The sequence below is a fragment of the Melanerpes formicivorus genome, unplaced genomic scaffold (genome assembly GCF_026170545.1).
Source record: "Melanerpes formicivorus ecotype bairdi unplaced genomic scaffold, bMelFor1.0.p_v2 SCAF_12, whole genome shotgun sequence".
Taxonomy (NCBI): Eukaryota; Metazoa; Chordata; class Aves; order Piciformes; family Picidae; genus Melanerpes; species Melanerpes formicivorus.
In genome coordinates this window covers 4,458,803-4,478,097 of record NW_027142364.1, presented here as the reverse complement: position 1 = coordinate 4,478,097, position 19,295 = coordinate 4,458,803, and the positions used below count along the sequence as shown (strand labels likewise).

Sequence of the window (19,295 nt, the reverse complement as noted above, 5' to 3'; positions counted from 1 at the left end):
CACAGGGCACTAATTCATCATAATATCTTCATGAAGTATGAAAATTAATCTGGAATGAAGCAATTTGGAAAAGGCTTATGTCTACATTTGATATATGATTTTGAAAGACAGCCTCTGCTTAATATTTTCAGTAGTATTACCATTATGTCAAATTAAAGAGAAAAGGAAGTCAGCAAAAAAAGTCTCCAAGCTATGTGATGGGAGAAATACAAAGTAAATAATTACCAAAATAAGGATCAATCAATTTGACAAATTAGATTAATACTGAAAAACAAAACAACACAAAACCCCTCACAGATCTAATTTGAAAGCACTGGGTGGTGAGGGAGAAATAATAGCATGTTACATTATTTAGACATAGAAAAATATAGCAAGACAACACTCTATAGCCAATTACAACAGCCAATTATTACTTCCAAGTTGTTCTGAGTTAGTTTTCATCATAATATATTTTCATCTCTGTATCCAGTCCTGCAAATGGTTAACTAGATTGATCTTGTGCCTATGAAAACGTTCCCCAGGATACAGTCTGAAATTACTAGAGTAAAGGGAACAAACCTATGTGCATAAACTTACTCATAAAGGAAAGGTTGTGCATTAATTTTTGGCTGTTGGGAATGTGCAACGTTTCACTGAGTGATAGATGGATAATGACAGAAATGCCACTGGGCTTGGCACAGATTGCCCAGTGCTTACTGCTAGGCTTAATCCTTATATTTCACCTACCTCTGCAGCCAGTAAGATACCACCAGTTGGTATGATTTGACACAGAAGCAATATGTACATTCAAACCTAATGCATTTCCCTAATGTATCCTGACACACAGCAACAAAACATGTTAAGGCCTAATAAGAGTCATCTTGCATTACTACATCATCCATAAAGCTCTAACAGTCATTAACCAAGGTAGGAAAGGGCTTATGTGACAGTATTTTTTATTTGTTCTGTCCTCACTATTTGGAGTTATAGCTTGCATGAATATTGCAAACAAACACACCACTGAAAAATTGAGATTTGGGATGGAAAACACAACAGTCCCCTTCTAGGAACAGTCCTTTCAGAAGAAGCTCTGTGAATGAGTAGAACTTTCCCAGTATCCGTTTTCCTAGTTGTATCATTTCAAATTCTAGGCAGCTAGGCTCTGTCACAAAAGGAAGCACTGTACTTTGGAGCCCCATTGATTTCAGTGCAGTGATTTGGGGAATAATGTACTAGCACGAATAAGGACATCAGGCCTTTGAGTGTGCTGCAATGATTTTACTTTCAGTATTAAAAGTGTAAATGGGCAAAAAAATGAAGTCGCAGAACACCTGGATAGGTTTTCTACTCAGTAATCCCAGTCAACAGTCTCCAACTAAAGACTAAATGACAACAAAGATTCCTATACCTACTCCAAAAGGAAAATTGCTTATTATTAAAGAAAACATAACCAAGACTCGCATCTGTGTGTGCTTCTCTTTTGGCATAAATTATGCTCTTAGAATAATAAAACATTTACCTTCCCAGTGCAGACCTTATTCAAAATGCTAAATGAAAAAGACAAAATACATTTTTTTTCTTCCTTTTTCTTTGTGACCATCTTTTAATCCAGAACTTTGGAATGACAATTTACTCTTTCTGTAGGGAAGATCACTGCTTTTAAAGTGGTAAAAATGAGGGATTTAAAGCAGTGCTTAACCTAAAGATTGCTGTGAATTGTTCTTCGGTCTCCCAGTCCAGTTTGTGATTTGCATCAAAAAAAAAAAAAATGTTTCTTTCAGTTCTCTTAAAGTCCTGTGGTTAAAAGATAATCAAGAGCACAAAGTATAAATTAATAAAATAAAGAAATAAGCACACAGTTAGCATAAACCAGCTCTGTCCTCTCTCTCCCCTCTTGAGAGCAAAAGAGGCAGCAGCCAATGCTGACCCAAAGCATTCTCCTTTACTAAATAAACCTTTCATAAGACAGAACACAGAAAACAGAACTGGCAGTATTAAACCTATCATGATCGTTTCTGGATCTTAAACAGACTCCTTTTATAATCCTTTTATATTTTTGGGGGGTGAAATTTAAATAAAAAGCTCCTGCATTTTACCAGATGGACGTATGTTAAATAAACATTTGAAGTCTCACATTAGCTGAGTTCAAAATGCAAACATCTTTGTACCTGTCCTTTACTGAAAACAAGGCCAAACATCTTTGTACCTGTCCTTTACTGAAAACAAGGCATACAAATACGCCTGCACTTACTCCTATCTTCTGTCCTTCAAGGGTATTAGACTACTCACGCAGTCTTTGTCACTAGACGAGGCTGCGCAGGACTTACATTTAAAGACAATCTAAGGAAGATATAAATAGTCTGCTTCCAACGGCTTCTTAGTCAGTAGTCTTCAATTTTCCAGGGCAAACAGTTCTCTTTTCCATCTTACATTTTTTTAAGGAAAGATTCTAACAGACTTTCATTCTCAGACTTGTTTCAAAGTTGCATCAGGAACTCACTGGGGTTTTGTTCTTTTTTTTTTAAATGCACTTGCTCCATACTGCTTTAATTTTTGTCATTGTTTTCTCTTTACCAAATGGATTTCACCTTCATGACACTTGTAATATTTTATTTAGAAGTAAATCTTGCATTTCCATAAAATGCAGGCTTTCAAACAGATTAGTCTATGTGACAAAGGATGCTTCAATTCAGAATAAGTAATCTGAATTCCACCAGAAGTTGTCTACTGTGTAGACAATTGTGTAACACTACAATATACCCTTCTTTTCCTTCACAATAGACCTGGATGAAAATGTTGCTGTTGCAACTCTAAACATTTATTTAATTTGCCTCTTGTTAAGAAATGTCACTGTGTGAATCCTGGCGAAACGATGGCAGAAACCCCAGGACTTGAAGAGATTGTCTTGTGTTAAAATACAAGAAACCCAGACCAACAAAGGTCATGTGAAAGTGAGAAGATAGATTTTACTTAGTCCCTACATCTTCTCATGTGAAAAAAAATCCCTGTATTACTTCTCCCTGCACAGCCAGGCATTTAGAAAAAACAAAATGAGACCTAGGTGTCCCACAGGCAACAGAGAGTAAAGCTGAACCTCTCACCTTGTGGGATATGATCAGATAAGGGAAGCTGAGAACTTGTCAGCTATATGTTCAAAACGCATCTCCTATTTAATGGGACTACAAAGAGTAACATTCTGCTGTACAGTGCTGAACAAGAGTTTTAAAACAGTAAAAGTTAATATCTACTATGATTATGCAAAAAGTTCTGCTTGGAGGCTATCTTAAGACCAGGCAGAAAAAATGCAAACTGTGCAGATTGTTTCAGGATTACTGCTCTGCTTCTGCACTACCTATTTAGTGACATGTCATCATTATTTATTTAATACATAACAGATAGGCACTGTACCAGATACAAAGCATATGAACAACTTCGACATAGAGTTATCAGGTGCATTTATTTTTTTACTAAGAAAACCCTGCAAGCCTGAGACAGGATTATTTCAGTTAGTTTGAAAGTAATTCCAAGTATTTATACCAATCACTGGATTCTACTGTGAGTTTTAGAGGTTTTAATGTAATAGGTCCCACTTAAAAGAAAATTAACTCACTGTCCCTTGAGGGTCTGTAAAGACCACAAAGTCCAAAGAATCACAAAAGCACGAGCACAAATGCAATCCTAAACTTGGTAAGATGTTAGCGGTGGGTTACCTCAGGGATCACTGTTAAATTACATGTGGAAAAGCCATTACCATCCACAAAAGTGAATTAATTTTCATCTTTCAAGCAACTAGCCCTCTCAAACACTGCAATTACAAGTGGAATAATTCACTAAAATAAACTGTGCTTTCAGATTACACATACTGTATTACTGGACAGAATACTACAGGCATATAACATGGACAAATGTTTGGAATGCCAAAGGTGAGAGTGCTGGTGTAAAACTAAAATGTCAATTAGCAGCTATAAGCTATCAACTGCTGCATTGGTATGTGCCCAGGATTTGAAGTCACTCTATAAACTGGAAGACAAGAGGAGGAAGAAAAACATACAAAATATCAGCATCTCATTCCTTAAAGAACACATGACAAATGAAACCTTCAACTGGATGCTAAGAAGATAAATCCAGCCAAAACTAGTTATGGTCTTTCTGAAAATGATTCAGTCCCTCATAAATCACAACTCCAGCAGACTCTGTTTCAAAACCTAAAGCCAAAATCCATTACAAAATTCACGTGTATTCATATGTCAAATTGCTAACAAAAATGAAACCATTGAAAGAAAATTACCCAGACAAGCAAACCAGAACTGGTGAATTTGGGGATTATGCTAATTGGATTCAAAGCACAACGAAAGAGAGCAAGGGTGAAATAAAACAGCCACACAAAAGAAGACCAAGCAGCAGACACTGCTAATGGCCATGAATTGAAAAGAAAGTTGACTGGTCTTTGGAACCAACTCACTGTTGTGAATGACACCTGGCCTACGTAAGCCATGGCTTTGGATGTGACAGGGAACACCCTCATACCTATGTATGTATTCTGAAGTTAAGGTTCCAACCTCTGTAACATCCCAGAATTGAGCTCCTGCTTTCATGAGTCTCAGCATGCAACATTTTGGTAGGATATATAGAAGTAAAGAGCAAGTAGAGAAGTAAAGATATTGTCACAAGAGCTGGCAAACCTATGTCATGAATATGAGCAAATAGCAATTATAAGTTTTCAGAAACAGTCCATCAGAGGAATACCACACAGGTCTATCAACAGCATCAGTGCATCCCATTCACTGCATTTGAAACACTCAAAAGTAACTCTGATTGCTCTCTAATTTGGCCTAGAAAAGAAATATCAGAAGTATTGGAACCACAGTGAAACTCAAAACAAATGGGTAAAAACTCCACTACTTAATGAAATAATGTTTTCATAACCTTCTTTGCTTTTACAAAGCATGAAAAAAAATTGTGACCATCAAAACCCAGTCTCTTTCTTCTAACTGAAACCCCTGATGTCTGTGACTCAATGTTTTTAAAAGATCTAACTTAGTTGTCTGTGAAGTAAAGCATCACTGTTATTCACAGAAAACAAAACAAAACCAAACCCCACAAAAACCCCAAATCCCCTCTTCTGTCTAACAGCTCAGGATTGTGACTATGTTTCATACCACTAAAAGCACAACAAGCGGTTTTTCCAGGTAACACTTGCAACATCTTTATATCTCGTCCCCAGAATACAAACCTTTTCTTTTCCAAAGACAATAAAAGTCGTTGTCGCTCTTTCACTTGCTTGTTTGTGGGTTTGTTAAATACATTCTCACGCACAACACGAATTGCATTGCAGATAGCAGGGATTAAGGGAAAGCTGAAAGCTTCTTACCAAGTACCCCAAGGCGATAGTTGACTGTGATGACTATCACATTCCCATAACTTGCTAGAACACTGCCATCATATAAATTTCCAGTGCCTTCCATGTAGGACCCTCCGTGAATATACACCATCACAGGCTTAGGTCCCCCACTGTCCCGAATGTCTGGAAAAAACATTAAGACACATTTTATCTCAAGAAAGTACAAAAAAGAAAAAAAAAGAAAAAAAAGAAAAAAAAAAAAAGAAGAGACATGCAATATATTTTTTTATAAATTTATTTATTTTAGTGAGGTTATTTTTCTTGAAGTGTTTCTCAAGCAACATCTTTTACATAAGAAAATGGGGAGGTGGTCATAAGTGTTTCATTGTGGTTTGCCCGTAGCTCAAGTCCATCTTTTTGAAACACTTGTTTGCCTCAGAAAAGCAGAAAGGAATTGAAAATGGTAACATGTTTGCTCAAGCACAATGGGGCAGTGGACTCATTCTGGTCTTTGGTGTAAAAAGTGTCTACTAATATCAGTGTGAACTCATTAAGGCAAAGTCTGAACACTTATGAAAGCTCAGTCCATCTTTCCGCTCACTTAGCTAAAGGTGATTCACCATATTGAGTTTAAAAAGAAATTTCTGCTCACACGACAGTTGGTGACTGCTTCCAGTAGGGCAAGATCAATAATTTATAAAAGGGTATATAAACTTCCTTTTGATAGGTCTGAAGTCTGCGTTCTCAAAAAGTACTTTGAAGCTGTTTAACACTTACACCTCAAATGGATATTATTTGTAACCTGGGTAGCCTGGTGTTCAAGGTGTGTGGGAACTTACCATTTTACTAAATTATTCAAAGGACCCTTTACATTTGGAAAAAAAGCTGCCTGGAACGATGCTTCTAAATAGAATCATGGAATTGTTAGGGTTGGAAGGGACCTCAAGGATCATCCAGTTCCAACCCCCCTGCCATGGGCAGGGACAACTCACACTAGACCAGGTTGCCCAAATGCCCACTCTGAATTCATGCAAATTGTAAGGTTCTCAGAAGTGACACTGAACGCAGGAAACAATTTTAAATCTTAGAAGCTCTGTCATTCTCTCAAATGACAACAAACTAAGATATAGACATATTGTGTTGTTTCTTTTTTTAATGAAGACATTGATTTGGGTGTCCCTGTTCCCTAAGCAGTCTGATTTGCAAATGGATGAAATAACATTTTTAATATCTGAACACTGCTCCTTGTGAGGAAAGTTGTTTCAAGTGCCAAATCAAAGTACCAGTTAGTGGTGGGATAATATATATCTTTGAACTATTTTTTTTTTGTTGGGCAGGAAGGAAATCAGCTAAGGTGTACATTTAAACTTTTACTTCTGGATTAAATTGTATTTTGATCTCGTTTACTAAGTGCCTGAATCTTCCCTACTGACCAAGCCATAATATTCCATAACATAACAGCCCCCAACCTTCAAGAAACTTTGGAAAAAGGAACTGTATGGAGTATTCTGATTTGAACACAGTTTTCTGTCATTATGGCAGTATTCAAGTGACTTCCCTGATTACTCCAGCATTTGAAGAAACCTCAGATGCGTTGTTTACTCCTCTGATTTGGAGGAATGTCAGTTAAGAAGCTTTCAAGAAAGCTCTCTGTAGAATTATTTGAATTGTCTCTCAGCACCATAAAGACTACTAGGTGTGGGCAGTTACACTAAAAGCCCTGCTTTTAGAATTTGCTGAAGAAGATAGCACAGATGTGTCTGTTTATGGAAAGCCAGTTGCTATTATTATTTTATATTGATTCAAATTGGAAGAAAATGCCAGAACAGTCGAGATCAGAAATTGGATCTTCAATATTGGAAGTACTAGGATAATCATTTACTCAAGACCAAAAGGATGATGAAAGGTTGTGCATGAAATTGCTTGTATTGCTTTCCTCATTCAAGCATACAGTAAGGGCTTTCCAACATGCCATTTTCAGAATCTAAAGCTAAGAAGATTATGTATCTTCCTTGTCCATAGCATAGAATTATGAGCTCCTGAGGTTTAAAATCTACAGCAAGGAAGCAGTCTTTTCAAATTCATACACTGTTTTCACTAGATGGCTTGTTCATAGCCCACGCTTCCTTCTTTTTCTTTTTTTTTTTGGGATACAAATATGGAAGCAATAATAAATTATTAATCTGAAATCACTGTGTGACTGTTCCCAGCAGAAATTGTACACAGTTAATTGTATGCTTGGTGGTAGCACAGGGGGAGACTGTCTCAGAATTCTTCTTTAATTAAAATTACATAGAATTACAGAGCACCAACTGTGAACAGTAATGAAATGCTGGTAGTACTGGCCTGTTTATCTGGAAAATAATACTGGAATGTTTAGAAAAGAATGGGTGCCCTTTATCTAAGAAAGGATGCAAATATTCATGAATAAAATCTGACATAAAAGAAGTGATGCTCTGAGTAAATTCTATCTATACCACACTTCTGTTATTTCCTACCAATAATAATCTTGTAAAGATTACAGACAAAGAAATACTATTTTTCAGCTCTTCCTGTCTGCCATGTCAGAGCAGATGACATGCAGTATGAATTTTCCTTATGCTGCTTTGCCAAAGTTTTCAGTCTTGTGAGAAATCCCTCCTACAAAAGAAAAATGGTGCTTCTGTGTGCCTTGGGAAGTAATCTAGCACTGGAGACATCTGTGAGGCTATGCAGCATTCAGCTGAGGCTAGTGGCACTTTGCATTATGGAGTGTATAGCAGCACTGGAGCTCTTCATGTGAAGAGAGATTCCTGCATTTTGGTCTTACAGGCTGTGGTTTTGTATCAGTTGCAGTCTATAGCTAGGAATATCTGAGAGGTGCAAATATTCAGCTGGGACAGTACTGTAAGTACAGATCTTATTAACTAGTAGATGTTATTAAAGAACAAGATCAAAGAAAGAGATAAAAGAATCAGACCATCATCAGGAATTGATTCCTACCAAAAAAAAAAAAAAGTATAAATGTTCCCCCATGAAAATTATCAACCTTTAAAATTACAATGGAGGAAGCACTAAGATAATACTCTGTGAGGAGAAGCTCTATATTGGTTCAAAAGTGGCAGAAGTTTTCAGAAGTGCTTAATAAAATGCCCAACTCGACAGAGAAAATAATTGAGATTTTGGCACTCAAGATACTTTGCAAAATCATTCTTTTCTACAGGCAGCTATCAGTCCTTTGTGTGCATGCACTGGAGTGGCCCCAGCAAACTGTAGTGACAATTTCTCACCCAGATTAATAGTTATTTATGGATGGAGACTAACAGTTATTTGTGGAAGTAGCTCATTTGGAACCTGAAGAGTTGGGGTGCTAATGTGGCATTTCTGCCAAGTGTAGATTTATATACTGGTTTAATTTAGTTGTGTAATGTACTTTTTGTTGCATTTTATTAAGTGTTGCTTTAATTAAAAAGCAGACATTGATATTTTCAATGATATATACAGAGATAATACTGTGCAAAAGCCTTCTCAAATTCAACTCTGCTCAATTTTTATTCACACAAAAGATAGGGTTTGAGTGCTGTGATTTGTTTGGCTTTAAATTGCTAGTTCATAAAGAAGATCTTAGTGTATAGCAGAAAATGATCCTTATTTACATGACATATACATGAGCTTTCTTATTATTATATCCATCATCTCCTTTCTTCTGTCCTGTTCCAATGTTTGCTGCGTCTAATTTTTATGTCTGGTCTTAATTACAATTACAGGCAATTTAGGAATAGGGCTGTCTTTTATTCTGTGTTTTTTAGAGCACACAACAGGGAACCAGGGCTGACTGTGAATACCAGTCACAATTGTCATATATAACAAAACATAATTATAGCTTCAGTCATTTGAAGCTGATGTGAACTGGCCACGTGACTTAACAAGTATGGATTTGTAAGGCACAAGGAAAGCAGGAAAGGAAGAAAGCCTACCTGGACACAACTTAGCACAAACGTACAAACAGTATTGCTCAGATGCCACAAGGAGAGATATTATAAATGTCATTAAAAACTTGTGACATCTTGATGTAGAGTATTAAGTAAATCTTGGGTTTCAAACCTGAAACCACACAAGATTAGTAGAAAAGTATTAGATTGGTTAGTGTAAAACCTGTGTGTTCCTCACACAGAAATTATATGGATATAGGTGCAGTTCTTCCAGAAGATTTTGTCCTAAAATATTTGAGTAGAGCACAGTACCAATCAGTGCTACTCTTAATCATTTGAAAGCCTCTTAACAGTATTCTAACAGGGGGTTTTAACAGTCAGTAAAAGTATTGACCTTTCAGTTCAAATCTGTCTGGTGCCTCATAGATGCACTGCTATTTTAAATAAGCTAGATGTCCTGAGACTATTGTAGTGATTATTAACTTTCTGTTGAGAGTGGCAGAGGTTCTAGACATGTTTCATATTTTGAAACACAGCCTGCACCCATCAAATGTTCAGAAAGATGCACTTATCTCCCTTAGTTCTTTGGTTTGGTTAAATCAGTGGATCATTTAAGGTACTCTCCAACTAGATTGACCTGAAAGTGATTTGAGATTCTGATGGAAGACTATATGAATGCATACTCTAACATGAAAAAAGGCCTGTGCTTGTATAGGTAAGGAACTGGAGCAGATTCTCATGAAAGTAGGACCTCAATGGACTACTCTAGGGAGCCTAGGTAGGACTACTTCCTAGACAGCTAGGTAGTAATTTTAAACTATTAAAAGACAATAGCTAGAAATGCAAAAGCTGACAGACTTTACTGTACAAGCAGTATTTGGCAGTGCTAAAAGTACAATAGAGCCCCAAAGAGGTGCTTAAATTAAAGGTCTGTCAGAATTTTTATTATGCATGTTTTCAAGTGTTAAAAATATCACCACAAAAAAATTCAGCACAATCTGAAGTTCCCAGTATAAAGGGAAAATATAATCAGCAAAAATCAATACACAAGTGACACTGGAAATCTGTACCTGGGAGCCAGAGTCACAAAGTTAACATGAATGGGTGACAGGCTGAGCAGGAATCATGACTACATTCCTGTGCATCAGTTAACAAGTTCATCCAAAGCCACGGGATCTGTGCTTATTCCAGCCTAGCTGGAACTCATTAGAGCCTATAATTAAGGCTGGAGCATGTGGTTGCTTTGCGAGGTAGACAAATGTGTTCTGCTGTTTACTGGGCTTTGAGCTTCCAGTTCTGGGCCCCTCAGCTTAAGATGGACATCGAAACACTTGAGCATGTCCAGAGAAGGGCAACAAGGCTGGGGAGAGACCTTGAGCACAAGCCCTATGAGGAGAGGCTGAGGGAGCTGGGATTGTTTAGCCTGGAGAAGAGGAGGCCCAGGGGTGACCTCATTGCCCTCTACAACTACCTGGAAGGTGGCTGTAGCCGGGAAGGGGTTGGTGTCTTCTCCCAGGCAACCAGCACCAGAACAAGGGGACACAGTCTCAAGCTGCGCCAGGGGAGGTTTAGACTCGAGGTGAGAAGAAAGTTCTTCACCGAGCGAGTCGTTCGTCACTGGAATGGGCTGCCCAGGGTGGTGGTGGAGTCACCATCCCTGGAGGTGTTCAAGAGGAGATTGGACGTGGCACTTGGTGCCATGGTCTAGTCATGTGGTCTGTGTTGATAGGTTAGACTCGATGATCCGCGAGGTCTCTTCCAACCTTAGTTATACTGTGATACTGTGAAGTCCGAAAACGTACCCCTAGTGCCAGATGGAAAGACTTTCTCTCCCTATTTCTTACCATGACAGTAGATGAAAGAAAATGAAATGCTAAACTTGGTTTATTTTAATACTAATGGACTGATAGAGGTTTTTGGAGAAGATCCTCAATTCTGAAATGTGCTCTTTTGCGCCAATGACGCTACAGTCTGTTAAGCATAAGAAGGGATTTGCAGATGCATTCTGAATCATTAGCAATTTAAAATTTGAGTGCTTTTTTGTTTGTTTTGATTTAAAACATGCTCTGGACCAAGACCTTCCTCCAGTCAATGAAGTCAAATAGCCCGTATAAGACAGCGCATCAGACTAAATGATCAGAATCATCACAGTTACAGCCTGTGAACAAACAGCAACATCTGTTCCTAATCTGTCTCCTTTTTCACAGGAGAGATGGGAATGGAGAAGGGAAGAGTAGAAAGAGCTAGCAATTACGGTGCAGACCTTGCTTCCAAGGCATGTAGTGTGTTCTCTGCTTCACTATGGGCATAGTGTCTGCATTCCTCAAACTCAGAGCCTGTATTCTGCCTTTCTAAAAATGGAATAACAGCATTCCTCTGTTGCAGAAGGATGCTGTGAGACTGAATACATTAAACACTGAGAGATGCTCAAATAGAACTGGGGACTAAATAAGGATCTAAGATTGACAGATTGATGTGCTGGGTAAGGGATGTATGACAGTATGCTGGGTAATAAGAATTCATGTGTGAGCAATCCTTCATGGATATTTCATACAGCACTAACTACCTAGAAGTCCACTTCTGGTCCCTGAGTATATAGCTGATTAATCGTTTGTGTTGCTGTATTTGAAGTCAGGCTAAGGATTTTAGCATAGAAGAACTAAGGGTGCACAAAGAGTCACTGTTTGTTTTGCTATAGCCAAATTAAATCAAGTTAAATTACTACCTTGCCAAAATTAAGGCTGAGATATTAAGACTAAAATAGTTTACTTTAAATTTTAGACTAAGCCTTGTATCTAGACTGGGGAAAATACAGTTAATTCAAGTGCTGAGAAACTTCAAGTTGAAATTTTGCATCTCAACTAGATTTTGCTTGCCTGCACATATGCGAACCCACCCCCACAACCAAAAAGGGAAAGCCTCAGTGCTCACTGACTGCAGGTGCTTTTGCCACTCTTGGTTTTGGTGCTTGTTCAAGTAGTTCCATACTTAACTGAAAACAGGTAATCCATTTCAAGTGTAGATGTGAAAGGGTTAAGCAGAAAGAAGAGTGCATTCAAGACTGAGGGGAAATATACATTTATATAATTTCTGACTTTTTGCACATTTTGCACTCATGGAATTTGAAAATACCTTCGTTTTTTAAGCAGCAAATTTGCAGATCATTAGCTGGTAATGTGCACTACTGCCTTTGGGTCTTTTGAAAACAAAAATGAAAAATGATCTAATTAAGCCTGGTCTACTGGTTGCAGAACATACCAGAGATCCAGGTTTGATAACTGCTTCTAATGCTCATGCTGGCAAGGTTTGGACCACAATACTGTGGTAGTGGCATATAGCAGCAGATGGGAGTAGGATTAATGAACACTGTTTTTAAAATGACATTTTCTAATCAAACCTTGATGTTTGAGTGACATAATACATAAGACTTTCCAGGCATCTCATCAAAGAAGCAGATCTTTCTTCAGGAAAGTTGTAACAGAAGAAATGGAGCTCTGAATTTTTTAATACATAGACCATCCTGGGCATTTTAGGAGTCACTGGACATGGTTTACATGGAGTGCTTACATGACACAACTGTTTTTCACCATGTATTAGCCCAATCTCCCTAATATTTCAATGTTGTTATTCTTTCAGTTTAATAGTTGTTTTATTTTGTTCTGTTATTCTTTTGCAGATTTTTATCTTGAGTAAAAACTACCACAGGTGAAGGGTTTGGTGGACAGGCTAGCAGAAATCCAGACAGCTAGGGTAATGTTTTGGATTGCTCTTTTTCCTGCTATCCATACCCAAATACCTATGACTTGAAGTTTGTGAACTCTTTGTCTCTGCCTATGCAACAAGTGTTGGGCAGAAGAGCAGGTTCACAAAATGCAGGTCATCTGCCACTGTTCCTTCACTGAAGAAATACAGAGCTTCAGCAGACAGGGTTTCTACCAACCCAGTAGACATCCCAGCAGCCTTCAGTCTCTACTGATCATAAAAATTTAAATTTGCCCTGTCTCTCTCTGAGTCTCAGAAGCAGTAAAAGTCTAATTACTGCCTGTATTCTTCTGTTGGCACATAAAGGAGAACAAAATTGTCACTTGTATGCCAGAGAAAATTAATCCCAGTCCTATGAATTAAAGAGATTTATTAGTGTTGTAAATGTATTTCTTCCCCTCTAGTTGGACTGCTGGGTTCTTACAGTCCTTTCTCCTTTTCCTATAATTGTCAGTGTGGGAGATGGGCTTTCTCTGACATGGCCACTTGTTCTCCAACGATTGAGATCCTGGCTCTCATCTGAGTCTAAGCATTAAACTGCTTTCTGTTAGGAACCACTCTCTGCTGAATTTCAGCAAACTGAGTAGTCTCTTTTAAGTGTGTCTAAGCAGAGAAGGACTCAACAAATGTTAAGCCATTAGCATCTGTCTTGGCAATTATACAGCAATTTAGGAGAGCCATTAAGGTCCACTGGATGAATAACCCAGGTTTCAAATGGTTTCTTAAAACATATTGTTAAACCGAGACAGAGTAACTTTTACGATGGCTAATTCAGTATCACAGGTCTTGGAGAATACACAGGAATGTCCCTTGCAATATTCTGTAATGAACTAATGTAAAACTGGCTTGGCCTCTTAGACCTAAATGGATCAGAATTACCATAATTAGTTCTGAATAACATGAAAGCTTTCAAAGGAGATTTACAGTTAGGTTCTTCTTTCAAATCTTGGGCCATCTGGTGAGCTTTCATTCATGTGCTTAACATACACATTCAGCAGAGGATCATAAATCAGGTATGTACAAGTTTGTGTGTTTGCTTATAACTCTGTTCAGTTATTGGGTAAGAAGTTAAATGTTCATATTTGCCTGCCTTCATCTTTTGTGCCAAGATGTGTGTTTATGTTTGAGTAAAACACTTAATATTCTGTGCGATGAAAAATGTCTTAATTATGAGCCTTGCAGTTTACAAGTGAACCTTCATCTTGGTGTCTGGCAAAAAAGAAGGTCAGATATTAACAGAGAAACATGTGGCAACTCTACTGGTCTTATATGGTAATTCGTTTTACTCATTGACCATAAAATATACAAAGTATGTGTTTAAGATTCCAAATTTTGAAGCACATCTACTTGAAGGGATGAGACAGCTCAGGAGAAAGAGCCCCTTGTTACCATTTTCATAGCCCTGAAAAAATATCAAATCTGCATAGCTTATATGATTAACAGACACAATTCATAAACAGAATAATATGCCTGACATTTAAAACTTTTCCATTTTCGTTGGTAATAGAGTTTTCTAAGGGTCAGCACAAGCAGACAGGCATCTTTATAAGCCTGTAGAAAACAGAAGGGACCAGATTCCTTTAGAAGACATCATTTAGCTCCATTGAAGTCACTGGTGCTGCACAGAGCCTCACCAATTGCAAAGAGCGCTTGCCATTTTAAGGGTACTTCTACAGGGAGGTGGAGTAGTCTTCTGTTTGTTTCTATTTGTTCATGGCAATGTAACTGCAGAGGGATTTATATTTGGGGAAATTCAGTTGCTTAAGAGACACTTTCTAAGAATTTTTGGTATTTTTCCTTTCATAAAACACATTTTTTTTATGTTTCTCAAACTGAGACCAGTCAGTGAAAAAAGAAACATCTTTGTACTCGGTGAAATACACAGGGTTAGAAAACATGCAAAAAGGTGTACAGAGAAACTTTAAAAGAGTGTTAGTTTAAATAGTATGGACAAAATTCGGTCAAAAGGTGGGATGCAACATATCAAAAGTCCATTTCAAGAAAACAAAAAAGACCCTCCTCTTTAAATATTGTTACTGGTTTGTATCAAAACGTAGAACTTAACAACATTCTTTCTCTTAAAAAAAAATAGTCAAAATATATATAACAACAAGCAAGAAGACAAAACACATCAAAAATGGGAATTAAAAAAAAAAAAAAAAGAAAAAAAAGAACTCTTCAAAAGAAGACAAGAAGTCAAAAAAAGAGGGGAGAAAAAAGATTTTCAGGGGTCCTTGTCATGCAAATCAGTTTGGCGGCAAAAAAATACCTTCATCTTCAGCACCGTCATTATCACCTAAATCATCTGTCTGTTTCTTTGTAAGGGGACCTAGGATTGAGAACGGAGAAAATGGAGGAAAAAAGACAATTCAAGAATATACAAGACTGAGGAAAAAAAACAGTGAATATTAAATTCCCACGGATGTTTCAAGAAAAACATTTGCAGGGAGGAAAATCTTAGTTTATAACAACCAATTCTTCATTACTTTTATCAAACATTACAGCAAGGCTTCCCTAGGGGGTATGGCTATTAGAAACATCTAGCACAAGAATCAAAGAGTGCCCAGTGCTTTATTGTTTTTAAATGAAGAATCAAAGCTTGTTTACTAAAAGCATACCCACCACAAACTTAATTTAATTGGTTTTATTATTAGGAATAGCAGAGGCAAGAACTGCCAAATTACCTCTTGCATTTGATGCAATAAGGTTGTTAATAAATGGATTGACAGTTGGTTTAAATAATATTTTCTCTGAAATGTTAATTGACATTTCTATGTTCAATCATTTAAGCTCATGCTTTGTGAAGATAAGCATGGGTTTGGCTTTTTTTTCCTTTTCTTTTTCTTTTTTTTTTAATTTGACACTCTCATTACATTCTCTTTTCAATAGGATTGTAGATTCCCTTGAAACCTTTGACTACCTGCTGAGATATTTGTAAAGAAACATGAAAATCCACATGTGAACTAGAAACACGAGTGAAATCCCAGACCAACTGAAGACAGTGGGGTTTGCCATTGATTTCAGTGGGGCCAGGGTTTCACACACAGTGTACCAAAGGGGCACTGAATATGGAGTTGAAGTTACAGTTTGGGCAAGACACACAATGCCGTAAATACCTTATTACCGTGAATGGATTGTCAAGATAAAATTCTTTCATGCCCAGCACCTGTATCATTAATAAATATTAATAGAGTCATGATATTCTCCAATGGGAACAATGCCCACTCTTTTACTGAGTAATAAAAATATACACCAGAAGGAAAGTCAAAGGCCATTCTGAAAATATTTCCACGTCATATATTTTACACACTTACGCACAAACAAAAGACAGTTGGAACTCAGCATTATCTTTCCTTTTTTTTCAGAGCTCTCTCATTTCCATGACATTCTGTAATTTGCATGCAAAAAAGCAATCAGTACGAACACAGGACTAAGAAACAAAAAACAAAACAAACAAAAAAAAAAAAAAAAAAAGCCAGCCAAGCACAGAGTAGAAAACAAGAACTTTCTCATGCATAAAATAGCAATAGACAAAAAAACAACAACAACAACAACAAAAAAGAGATGAACAGTATGTGTTGATATTTGCAGTAAATGCAGGCAAGAGACATGCATTAACTGTAAGCGCTATGGAGTATTAAAACATTTGTATTTAAAAAGCTCTCTATCTCTGTTATTTTACAGGATATTAGTCATTCAGCATCAAACCTGTCATTTGTAGGCAAAATACCACGTGATGCATTTAAACTCATAAAATGTTTGTACCAGGTGCATGGTTTGGAAAAGCAGAAACGACCCATGAAGTACCATGAAATTTTAACTGTGGATGTAGGACGTGGACCATATTATCAAAACCCATAACTGAATACCTTAATTACTGTGTCAGTCAGGAGTACAGTTTCAAACTCATTCTAAATACAGAACACTGGAATTATACATCAGAAATTAAAACCAAGCATTTTTATAGTCATACCTGCAACAGTCACTGTTTGTTTAGTACAGAGCCTTGGTGATTAAGTGATAGCTTAATACAAGCCCTGAATATAACCTTTACAATACATGGTCTCCAGATAATGTGACCCTATCCACACGCACACGTTCGAATGTCTTGATGCCCATCATTCTCCTGCCATGGCAACTTTACTTCCAAAAGGATAAAGCCAGAAAAGTAAAAGATGTATGCAAAGAATTTCACAGTCGGTTTTCAGCATTGTGAGCAGGAAGAATGAACTTAGGAATTTTATGACCTAAGCACTTACTAGAAAGCCAGACAGAGCCAAAGGAATGAATAGAATAGAATAGAATAGAATAGAGACTAGAATAGAATAGAATAGAATAGAATAGAATAGAATAGAATAGAATAGAATAGAATAGAATAGAGAATAGAATAGAGAATAGAATAGAGAATAGAATAGAGAATAGAATAGAGAATAGAATAGAGAATAGAATAGAATAGACCAGACCAGACCAGGTTGGAAGAGACCATTGAGATCACTGAGTCCAACCTATCATCCAACACCATCTAATCAATTAAACCATGCAACCAAGCACTCAATCAAGTCTCCTCCTAAACACCTCCAGTGATGGCGACTCCACCACCTCCCTGGGGCAGCCCATTCCAATGGGCAATCACTCTTCCTATGAAGAACTTCTTCCTAACATCCAGCCTAAACCTCCCCTGGAGCAGTTTGAGACGTGTCCTCTTGTACTGGTGCTGGTTGCCTCAGAGAAGAGACCAGCCCCCTGGTATGTACATGTACACATTTTAAAGGCTTCTTCTTATCTTGGAATACTTTTATGTCACCAGAAACTAGCATCTGGAAGGACAAAGAGCATTTCTCCAAATAACTTGCACAGGGAGAGGCAAGACCTTTTCTGGATAAAACCAAGCCAGTGAGTGTTGTATTTTTGTAATTGCTGGCCTTTGGGAGGTACTTTTTGTAGATCATAGTTCCAGGTCTTACCAGCAGTCACACTGTGCATGGTTTTCTGCTTCCTGGAGTTACAGTGCTACCTGAGGTCTAGAAACTACAGCAGAGTTTAGTCCTCATGCATGGGGAGTGAAACTATGTACCTATTATCTGTTCTTTCTCTATACATATAGGCATATCATGAAACTCTATTTGTAAATTGCTCTGAAATCCAGCTCAAGCCCCATGGTGCATATGGCTGTCCAAAATGGCATGGAGCAAAACCAAGTGGTTCAATCTTGAATCCTCTGGGCCCTGAGCTTGACTGTTTATGCTCTGTGTTGCCCATTTCATGTATGGCTGCTGAAGAAACTTTCCGAACTCATGAAAGTAGTATTAAGAGACGAGATGGATTCAACTTCCACCCATTTCAGTAGTAATTCTTATTCTGTTCTCCACATAACAGACTACATTGACTAGAAGCATCACTGTGTCTGTAAGATCATAAAGGCTGACATTCCAAGTCCTTACCCTGGAAACCATGCTGAAGTCACCATCAGATACACGAAATAAAATCATATGGAAAGATCCTACAAAATGTAACAGCAGTAGCCATTTTAAATAAAAATATATCAGGACTGAAATTGCTTAGGAAATGTATAACTTCCAGTTATTTTCTGCAAGTTTGAATTAACAGTCTATAGAAAGTTTATGATTTTGTAAATTAAATGTATGCCTCAGTTAGTTTTATTTCTTTAGCTTTGGCTGTTTGCTCCATATATGATTCGTCACAGTTCTTTCACCCTTTCATTATTCTTTTCAGGTAACAGTAACTAAGTATTTTCTAAATACAGATACTAAGACATGATGGAGTAGGAGGCAATAAAACAAAAGAGTACAGATTTCACAGAGTTATGATTGCCAGAAGTCTTTTGCCCACAATTACTTTCCACTGTTGTTCCATGGCAGCTTCTCTTCCTCTTTCATAAGGGCTCACTTATTCTTCCTCTCTGAGTATCCCACTATCCCACTTAACAAAAAACAGGCATCCACTACAAAAAGACTGCTTTACTGTGTTTAAGACAAAAGCTTTCAAATAATATGCTGCTTTGTTGTACTGGCCTAAATTTCAGCTGAAGTTTATGTAATAAATATTAACAAATTTATCAAGTACCATAAATAAAGGGGGTGGGGATGTGTGTGTAAGAATACTAAAGCCTCTAAAATGCTGATGTGAAGATGATTTACTTATCAAGAGACTCTCTAAGGTTTAGTCTCCTGTTGCTGCATGCCCATAACTCTCAATAATGCTAATGGGAAAGTAGACCCCTAAGTCAGTTTAAAAAGGGGAAGAAGTGATTACTACATTTTATGTCTCCTTAAGGCAATGAA

At 37.3% G+C, this 19,295-nt stretch overlaps 1 protein-coding gene across 6 annotated transcripts in view; it reads right to left on the bottom strand.

The window, feature by feature from the left end:
• The window catches only part of NLGN1 (neuroligin 1), a 352,005-nt gene that overhangs the window by 213,658 nt on the left and 119,052 nt on the right, over window positions 1–19,295 (bottom strand). For 4 of the 6 annotated variants that reach the window (XM_068145020.1, XM_068145021.1, XM_068145022.1 and 1 more), the window contains 2 exons: window positions 15,263–15,322; window positions 5,351–5,503 (listed from right to left, as the gene is read on the bottom strand). In XM_068145020.1, the coding sequence (XP_068001121.1) occupies window positions 5,351–5,503; window positions 15,263–15,322 (213 nt within the window). The remainder of the gene's footprint in view (window positions 1–5,350; window positions 5,504–15,262; window positions 15,323–19,295) is intronic. The other 2 variants (XM_068145024.1, XM_068145025.1) reach the window with 1 other exon arrangement.